Raw genomic sequence first — 10,786 nt, forward strand, 5'->3', positions numbered from 1 at the left:
ACACACACACACACACACACACACACACACACACACACACACACACAGAGGAAATAAATATCTTATCCCAGCCAGAACACACAGAAAACACTCAGGAATTTAGTGGGAGGACGGTGTTCCTGGTAACACTCAGATATCCTGCTAATAACACCGACTTCCACCAATAAAACCAGCTCAGCACCAAAACTGTGGCTGCATTGACTACACCTGGTCCCACAGGCTTTGTGTGTGTATGTGTGTGGTGTGCAGTGCGAGCAAAAAGCACAGTCATGAATAAATCACGTCTTGCCCGAGTTGTGTATGTGACTGCGAGGTAGTAAAATGTTAATTGATGACAAGTGTTAGTTAAAGCGAGGTTACGATACATGAGCTGCTCAGCGGGCGACGTGATCCGGCCCCGGCCCCTGATTTAATGTCACTCCACTAAGAAAGAGGAAGCACTTCCAACACACAGTCCCAGATCAAAAAAAAAAAAAAAGATTACATTATACTTATTACACACAAACCCTCAGCTGCAAAGCCATCCAGCATGCGCTACATTTACTTCATGTCAGTAGTAGATTTTAAAATACACTTAAAAAAATAAAATGAATCAGATGACGAGTTCCTTTAACACACTGCGTTGGACTTGAAAAGGAGAAGACAACCCCAGTAAGAAGCCTGTGAGTACAAGTAGTGACAGGCTGTGTTTGAGCCTATTAAGAGTCCATACAGCCAAAAGACAGCGTGAACAACTCATTATTTCACACTCACAAGACAGCACACACACACTACATGTTCCAACACTAATGCAGCCGAAAAAGGTAGCAGATGTTTACCTGAATATCCATGACAAAAGGGCTAGCTTCCTTAAAAGCATGAGCAAAAAAATCTTAAAAGACAATAAGCTTGTGGAGGGGGGGGGGGGGGGCAAAGTTTGTTTGGCTTCCTGGTGTGTGTGTGTCTCCCCGTTAGAAAGGGAGTGTTTGGCTCAGAGAGGGAGTAAATGAGGGGAACATGTTAGTACACTGAGTCTGAGAGAGTTTGGCTCCCAGCTACGCTCTGATTAATATCAGATCTCCCCTCTCTCTCCCCGCCTGCCTCTTGACAATCTTGTCACATCTGGCTGACAAATCCTCACAAGCCTTTTGGTGGCAGCGCAGAGCAGACGCAAGGGGTGGCTGCTGTGGGTGTGTGTGTGGAGTTTGGGGGTGTTAAGGGGGGCGGTTTGGGCCAGGAGGGGCGGTTCACAGCTCGAGGAGACGCTGAAGGGGGTAAAAGGCTGGATCAGATACAAACACTCTGACCCCCCCTCATCCTCTCACGGGTGGACCATCATGAACCTAATGAAGCTGACGAGGCTGGCAGGCTACAGTCACCACTGCTAACACACACACATAATCACACGCACACACACATAATCACACAAACAATCACACACACACACAACGACGTGCAACGTGCAGGGGCCCTGTGCGTCGTAGTCTCTGCGTGTGTGTGCCCCGGGCCCTGCAGCACTAAAGGAGAACAGAGAGACGCCCACAGAAAGAGTCGGAGGTACAGAAGGAAACAAACGACAGAAAGAGGGAGACAAGAGAAGTAAAGACATAGGACATTAGTTTGTTAAAGCCGCAGAGGGACACTCCACTCACATTTCTGTCTCTCTCACACACACACACACACACACACACACACACACACACACACACACACAAAATAAATCCAAATCACTTTGGTGGATTGTTGGAGTAATGGCCTCTCACACAATAAAAAGGCAACCTGTTAGAGGAGCATGAAATGTGCAAGGAAGAAAGAAACACACCTCACAACTAAAATGATGGCAGAGCTTGATCATAATTAAATGAAGGCATTTTTAATGATTGTATTTATCTGTTATAATATTATTAGTATCATTATTATTATTGTTATTGTTTATCATATTTGTAAAATAAGGGCTGATTTAATACCAAACTGAATTCACTCTGCTTTGCAATATTTAAGGTTAATTTTAAAATATTTGATGTTCAAAACTAGTGGACATTTATCGATTTTACACCTTTTTTATTCAGTTAACATTCTGATTATTGTGAGAATCAAAATAGATAAGATGATAAATGGTATAAAAAGTTAGCGTCTCTCAGATTTGTATTAATAAAAAAAAATGTAATAACACAATTAAGTAATAAATAAGTAAGTAATTAATCAAAATGGTCTTTTTAAATTTATTTTTATTCAGATGATCACACAGTATCTGCGCCACATGTGCTTCATTCATTAATTGTGTGCTCGTCTCATATTGTTGTTGAAGCCTCCAGTCTGTTTGGATGTTGTGCTCGTCTCTCTAACACACAAAATAAAACACAATTCTTTCTCCTCCAACTGTTTAAGACAGACACACACACACAGACATGGAGAGTGTGTTGCCACTGCTGACACCACCACCAAACACACAGCTCAGCTAATTGTTAGATTATGGCTGGGATGAAACATTAGGCTGCTCTTAAATTACATTCCGATAGGCTGTGGGCAGTAGCTAGCAGGCTACAGGAGGCCGGGCTGCTCTGTGTCCAGAACTACAGACGGGTGGATGGAGGACAGGCCCAGGTGAGGACTGAAGGCTGGGTCTCTGTCCTCACAGGAGATTATTGTCTTCAGGACAAGGGTGGAAGTGATATTCAGGATAGACTATACCTGGACATATTACAATAACATGAAACTAATAAATTATAGGTCCAGAATAAAAATAAAAATACAGAACCTGATTTAAGAAAAGAGGATAAAAGAGAGAAATATAGAACCATTCACCACAGAGAGGGAAGCCTGACTTTGACCCTGTTATTGTTTTTTGGGAGTTGTTTCTGGATTCCTGGAAGGCATGTGAGGACAATCTTGGTCCTTGCTGAGCAGGTCAACAAAACGCTCTCATTTAGACTCAATTGTGAGCAAAGAATTAAGGGAAATGTCAGCTTTTCGAGTGAGTTATGAAAACTTTTTTAAAAATTGACAGTTTCAAAAATTGACAGTTACCAACAGTTGGCATGAAATAACAGTACTGCTGTCATCATGTTCACTTATTCCTTGATCACATAGTTCCTAACTTAAATTAAAAAATGTAAATTATATTGCATTTTATTTAGACAAAGTTTTTGGTAGAATTCATCTCTGAGGAAAAAAGATATTTCTCAAAAGTAAGGTATTTAGGGAACAAGTATTGCTGTGGTATAATACTGAGACTTTGGCACTAATATCCAAAAATGTCGAACGCTACCCAGCTCCATAGATCACCATGTGACAACTTATAACAACACATCCTAAAGATACAAAGAAATACAAGATAAATCTGGAATCGCAGCAGAACTACACTCTAAATCTGTTTCTTGTCAAAGAAGAGCGAATGGATGTAATCCTCAACACCAAGCATGAACATTTCTCCTAAAAGTCTGCACTCCTTCCGCCTGTCACTCTGATCCACCTAAACTCCTTCCAGTTTGTCGTGGTTAAACATATCTGTGTGAGTGAGCAGACAGAGAAAAGCAGCTCCCTTACCTCGGCCATTGTCATTTAGTCGGATGTTTCCAAGGATACCGTGGAGTTTGCCATTCCCCGCGAGTCCCACAAAACAACTGCCTCCAACTCTCCTGTCCGCACGGATACTAACGCAAAAGAGCCATCACACCCAGCAGCATCTCCTTCAACAGCACAGACACACATGTACTCTGTCTTCTCTGTCTTCACACACACACACACACACACACACATACACACACACACATACACACACTGAGCCACCAACACTCAACGAAAAAAAAAAGAAGTAGTAGTCACTGTGCTTTTACTCTCCTTGCACAGATACACACACACACACATGCCTCCTCTGCTTTCTCTCCTCTAATGTTGCCGTGGACTGGCTCTAAACTACTCAAGATGTTCAGTGTGTGTGTGCGTGTATGTGTGTGTGTTGAAACTGGGCACAGGGGATTGGAATGAGATCCTCCCACTCGGCATTCTCACCTCAGGAGCTGCCTGCTCCCTCCCTAGCCTGCACACACACATGCACACACATGCTCGCGTGCACACATGGAGGTGTGCACGGTCTTTCATGCGAGCAGACAGACACACACACACACACGTACACGTCTACCCCCTCAGAGTCACAGGGCAGTCCCCTCACAGCTGGCTGGAAGAGGGCATGACACTCATCTTTCACAGAGATTTGATCAAAAGGAATCACAAAGGCTGGAGGCTCTCCTAATGCAGTCAGGGGAGACTCCCTCTATCCCCCTCTCTCTCTCTCTCTCTCTCTCTCTGTCTGAGTAATGCCCTAAATCAACGTTGCCCCTCTTGGTGCACACAGCCCAGTGTGTGTGTCTGGATTCACCTTAACACTGCTCTGTGAACAGCCTCCATAACAAGTTATGCCTTGTGCCGTCAGGAATGTGTCAGTGTCTGTGTCGAGTGTTTCTCGGGAGGAGGGGGACTTCACACATGACAAAAAACAAATCGGTGTAATCTTTAGGAATACGTGTACCCGCTGTACGGCTGGGTATCAAAGCTCAACACCTTTTGGTTCTTACTTAAATGTGTCCAGAGTATCAAAGTTTAAAGTATACGGAAAGGCGGCGTGTTCACTTCTTTCTTTCGATAGTTTGAGATTTAAATCAAAGCCGTGTCAATTTTAGACTCATTTATTACAGGTATATGTTTTTGGACATCAACATTTGAGAACTTCAGCTTCTTTCGATTTTGAAGGGAAATATTTCCTAAATTACGGTTAATAAATTGTACTCTGCCAAGATCTAAAAGTGTGGATATCTCTTTCCATCTCTTCTTCGGATATCAGTTTGAACTCTTTGGTACTTCCAGCACCTTAGTTAAGATTAAACCAGGTGGTGCGGTGGTTATCCTGTAATTTCCTAAATTAAGATTTAAAAAGAAATATATACAGCAAATATCGGTATGCTCAGGTACTGATTGGCACTAACTAAAAAATTACAAATGTCCATCCCTTGTGTAAAAGCTAAATACATGTTGTGGTACAAGGTACTAGAACCTGCAGTAACAAATGAGAAGTGTGTTTGGAGGGATGTTTAGAGCTCCACGTTTACCTTTGTAGGGTGTTTGGCACCTTTGCAGCAAAAAATAATCCAGATTATTTTACTAACAATTCATTGATTATTATTAATCCCCAATAATTCTGTCAATCCATTAACTAATGATTTCAGCTCGACATCTAAGTTTACCATTCATAACCACAAGTTGAATGTTGACGTGAATGAACAAGTTCAACACTGTTGAGTGTGAAATGATACAAACACATTACAGAAGAGCTATCAGAGTGTTTACACTACTGAGATGTTGACAGTGAAAAAGGACTGCCACTCAATTGTTTTTTACAAATGATATGTGTATGGTGATTCTTATGTACGATAGATGAGTTCAAGTTTAATCAAACAAGGGTTATCGTCATGGTTTTCAACTCTTGTCCTTTACTTTTCTGTCTTTTTTCCTTCCATTTCTTCCTCCCTCTTCCCCCTCTGTGGTAGAGTGAAAGCTCTGATGATTTTAGCCATTAGAGGCATCTGCTAATCCACAAATTACACAGCAAGTTTAAACAGGTACACCTGGTGTGCTCCACCTGTGGCAGCTTTAGGGAGGAAGGGAGGTTGGGAGTGGGGGATGCCAGGTTGAGACACATTTTAAAGGTTCAGTAGAGATACAGAAGTGCAAAACAGACTTTCCTTCTTGTTTTTTAAACCTTAATCAACCCAGGGAGTATCAATGGGCAGGCTGTTCTTATTTCAGGACGTGCAGGGCTGCAGCAGAGGAAGTCAGGCAAAGTATCCTCATAGAACGATTCCTTTGGTATTCTGTGAAAAGATACTCCTAATTTTTTGTGCGTTTTCCTATAAGAAAGCCTGCAACACGTGTCAATTTCCGCTTTTTACATGCATACGGTCTTTTCAAAATAAACTTCTGTCTTCACAGGAAACTTTTTAGTTAGTTTAGGAAAATATTGTGAAATACTTAGTTAGGTTTAGGAAACAAAACTACTTGGTTCGGTTTAAAACTATGGAAGTGCCGTCACTGAAGTACACAAGTTACGTGACAAAAACATCAACATTGACCTGAACAGTGGTATCTTGGCTAAAAGATCGCTGTTTGTTGGACCCATCTACCTCCCTTACCGCCCTCTGTGTGATTTAGCGGTCTCTGTACATGCTTGTTGAAAAGTACGTGGATACCCATACTCATACCCACGAGAACACTGTTCGTGCCCCGTGTGATGCGATAATTCAACAATGAGTCACCATTGTTACGTAACTCGCGTACTTAGCTAGCGCCGCCTCCGTAAATTACGTAACAAACATACTTAATTTAGCCTGACATGATCTCCTCCTGCTCTGCAGGGGCTTGTGCACGCGTTCTGACCGCTATCGCTGGACAGTCACTTGCACGGAAAATAAAAAATAACAAAACACATTTTGTAAGATATCATACGAACAGTTGCATGAAGATACTTTGCAAAGGAGCACTTCAGCAATTCACTGCATCACATACACATGATTTAACAGCTTCTTGTAGAATCAAATTTACTACTTTTACCCACTGAAACGGGGTTCAGTGCCTTGCTAAAAGGTAACTCAACTGAAGTGGGAGGAGTATTACTCATCCACTTTACCCACCCACATTCTCCCAGTGAGGATCTCAGCCTGACAACCCTCCAATCAGAAACCCGCTTCTCTTACCTCTGGGCTAGCAACATACCCTGCCTTGACATTCAGAAATTCGCCAAGCAGCTTCGCTAACTGACAAAAATGCAACTAATGGCCCTTGAAGTTGAACATTAAAACTGCATTACTTTCCACAGGAGATCAAAGCTGTTCTTATTTGTGAAAAGCCCAAAATGTTATGAGGTTACATATATGGATGAAAGACAACTCGTCAAGGCATGTAACGCAAGGCTGGAAAGCCCTCCACTCCCCTGCGGTCGTCCAGGCAAGCAGATCTGCTTACCGGCCTTGTATTTATTCCATACCAAAGGGATGCATACCAAATACAGCCCCAGACCTGGCCTGGATTAGGTCTGTACTGCTTGTCAGATTGCTGCTCCCTTGGCTGGAGCACGGCAGCCGTATTTGCACCCCAGGGGTTGAGCGTAGAAGCTGCAGCTAAAACCACAGCAAATAAACTCCATGTGCAGAACAGGTCACGCTGCCTACTTACATGTATGTCATTAGCCTTCCTGCAGAGAAGAACGAAACGGGCTTGAGTACTTCAGCAGATGAGCAGCTCTGGGAGAGCATTACAAACTATTTTACACTTCCTTTATTTGATGAAGCCAACCAAAATACTGCTCGTGCGGACACTTGCACTCTGCCATTGTTGGTTTAATGATACATTTGGCTGATTGGGCCTTTATGTATCAGATGTGTCACCTACATGTGATGATTTAAGGAGACACCTGAATTTATTTCATGGCTTTTATTTCATGATTGAAATGCTGTTACAACCTTGATGTGAATAAAACGCCCTCAGCCCCAGCTTTTCAAATATCGATGCTTGATGAGTGGCCCTCTGCATCTGATACCGACGCACCAAGGCACCATTTAGTGTCTAAATCATAAGCACCAGGCTTTCAACTAACTCCAATGAAAACCCATCCGCATCATTATTCTATGGTCAGAGCAACTGTCGTAGTATGAAGAATGAGAAAGTCTGTTTCGGATGCGTCAAACAAACACAGGACTTTCACCCAGGAGACAGCTGTTGTGAAACCAAGTCAACGTTCACTAATTTGACCGAACTTTTGTTACATAACTTATGTACATAACAATGTAAGTTACATGACAACCATACTTTTTTATTTTATTTCTTTACAAACAATTGTCCTGATGTTATCCCAAACAACAATATTATTTAAAAAATAACCAAGTAAACCTAAAAACTACATAAACCTACTTTGTAAGTTTATTTTGAAAAGACACTGTATGCATGCAACAAGTAGAAACTGTATGTTCTGTGAACATGTAAGTTTATTTTGAAAAGAGTCTACAACATGCAATGAGCAGAAACACCTAGAGGGACATAGTTTGAAGTGCAGGGCCACTGACCAAGCGTTTACGAGTTGGGAGTGAGAATGAGTTGAGTGAGAATGAGTTAAATAAAATTATTGGAGTTTTTTTCATTTTGATTTCGTTGTTCATAATTAACAATTATTGGTTGATTGATGAATTTATTAAAGATATGTCAGATAAGTGAAACATGGCCATCAGCACAACATCTCTCAGCCAGAGATGACATCTCCAAATGTGTTGTTTTGTCTACCTGCAGTCTACAAATAAAAAAATATTTCATACTTTCGATACTATTAAGCAAGGTCAAGCAGCCAACCCTTACATTGGGGGAGCTGGAACCACAAATTATTTTAGAGAAATTTTCAACATTTATCAAAATATCAAAAAGCATTGCTCATTAATTCTTCGTCAATCAACAAATCATTTAAAAGTCAAATTGTTTATTTAATATTTTTTAACACAAAAATCAGTGACTCGTTAAACACCCACACTGACGTAAGTCATGTTTCTATTTGGACAGAAGGTTTATTGATGACACATGAATTTAAATACCAACCTGTGAAATTAATAATTACAGTCAAAGCTGTTGCAAGAAAAAACTGCCACTGGTTACTCTATGAAGACCATAAACTACTGCTTGTATTTACATATAAGTACTTCTTATTGATATAAAAATAATCCCTTGTAGCTTTGGTTGGATTTGTTTTAAAGTGTACTGTTAACTCTCTCGTCGCTGACTATCTTATCATGCAGAACCTGCACAAACGCAGCCACACTACAAGAGAAGCTGTGTTTTCTGTGTGTGTGTGAGTGTATGTGTGTGTGTGCGTGCGTCTGTGTACATGCCACGTGTTGTCTAAGTGTCAGCCTGCCTTTCCTCACTTTAGTTGACTTTAAAAAAGGCCAAACGCGGAGCTATTACCTCCCTGCGCCCTGCAAACTGTCCGTACCAGGCTCGAGCCACCACGCCAAATGGCCCCCGGTTTACCTGTCATTCCACGCCATTATTCATTACAGACACTCTCACTGGGTCACTGGAAATCACACAGAGAGCAGAAAGACTACTTTAAATTGTGAGGAGAGGAATCTAAGCTGGTGAAAGATCTTGACACGTGACAGGGCTTTTGGCAGCCTGGAAATCACAATTGTGTATTACAACATTATAGGATTCATTTGTTTTCCACTGCCCATGTGTGCGATGCAGCCATGCAACAGTATGTGCATGATTATGTGTGAAGGAGATGGAAACGATGGAACAAGAAAAAGTGAAGAGAGCGCTCTCACCATGCAGCATGAGAGGAGGTCAGGACTGCTTGTGTGTGGGAGGTGCAGGGCTTTCATACAAATTTGGTTTTATATAAAACAGCATTAGTGAAAGCAGAGCTGGCCACTGAGTGCACTTCACATGTTAAAAGAAGAGCATGGGATATTAGTGCTTACTATGAATATATTCTTCTCTCTTTAGTTGGTGGGTAAAGTGTGTAGGACATAGAAGTAAATGGGAGCGATTCTGATGGTACCGAGCTCAGTGCACATGTGGCAAATGGTACACAAGGAAATGCAGAACAAGGTTGGTGGATATCAGCTTTAAGGAAATGACTAGTTACCCTTGAAATGCAAGATCCTTGTTTGTCTCTATCTTTGCTCGCCAGTGTTTGAATTACACTGTGGCTTTCGGGGGAGCCCTAATTGCAGGGGTGGGGATGGGAGGGTACTGTACACTAACCTGACGCACAACATGGTTTGTGACAGAGAACCATTTGAGAAGAGGTCATTGGAAAATGAAAAAGGGCCGGCTCTACATGGCAGCTTAGATGGTGAAGGCTACTCTAAAATTAGGCAAAGAGGTGGATCGGCAGTGAGTTTAATAAATTCATCCCCAGTACAGTTTTAACATTTTAACATGAGGTCTCTAAGGATTGAGCCTCAATTGGCCATTCAAAGAACTGCAGTTTTTGGCACTTCCAAGTTGGTGGGCAGTTGGTCACACATACCTAAACCACGCCCGTAGCAGCTCCTCGCAGGCGGCAGATTGGTCAGTTACACTGTGGTTCTGATACTTATGCATTCTCTGACCAGATGAATTTTCGTGCCATCTCTTGATTCTCGCCTGATCTCACGATATCACAAGGATCCAACCGCCGTGCCAGGTAAACTGTACACATGCACGCACATACAAACATGTGCAAAAATATTTTCACCACATTTCAATTCATACAGACATTATGTGCCACTATCACTTATTGTGCTGGTAAGAAGTTGACATATTTCTGTGAGATCGCGTTGGATTATCTTTAGCTAAAATATGCTATCCAGTTAGTTGGCTTACACAATTAAGGCTTCATGCCTGCTTCCTTGCTACCTTGTCAGAACCATGGATGTATAGAGAGCAGTAATTAACAAGAGTAGAAGAAATTCTAGGATCTGTGTTCCTGAAGTAAGGAACCACATTATACTGACATTTGTAATGACACACAGTACTACAAATCCAGCCTTGGGGCATGACTTCAGCAGTATGCTGTGTGGTTCACTCTTCACCACTTGGTTAGGTTTAGGAAAACACCATCGTTGGACTTAAAAGAGGCTTAAAGGAGGCTTTACTTGGGTCTTGAGGAGCGGCAAAGACAAACTTAAACGTATGCTGTACTTTTACTACCACTTGTCAACTTTACTGCTAAGTTCCCCTCTCCTCCAAGCGCCAACACCTGTGGGCTCTGAGCTACCCATTGTCA

General features: G+C 41.9%; 1 protein-coding gene across 1 annotated transcript in view; it reads right to left on the reverse strand.

The window, feature by feature from the left end:
• Window positions 1-3,896, reverse strand: part of bnc1 (basonuclin zinc finger protein 1) — an 18,811-nt gene extending 14,915 nt beyond the window's left edge. Inside the window, exon 1 of the mRNA XM_031846560.1 lies at window positions 3,526-3,896. Coding sequence (XP_031702420.1) covers window positions 3,526-3,540 — 15 coding nt within the window. The 5' untranslated portion in view covers window positions 3,541-3,896. The remainder of the gene's footprint in view (window positions 1-3,525) is intronic.
• Between the last annotated feature and the right edge of the window lie 6,890 nt (window positions 3,897-10,786).

The sequence above is a fragment of the Anarrhichthys ocellatus genome, unplaced genomic scaffold, assembly GCF_004355925.1.
Source record: "Anarrhichthys ocellatus isolate YVR2014 unplaced genomic scaffold, GSC_Weel_1.0 scaffold6, whole genome shotgun sequence".
NCBI classification, from domain to species: domain Eukaryota; kingdom Metazoa; phylum Chordata; class Actinopteri; order Perciformes; family Anarhichadidae; genus Anarrhichthys; species Anarrhichthys ocellatus.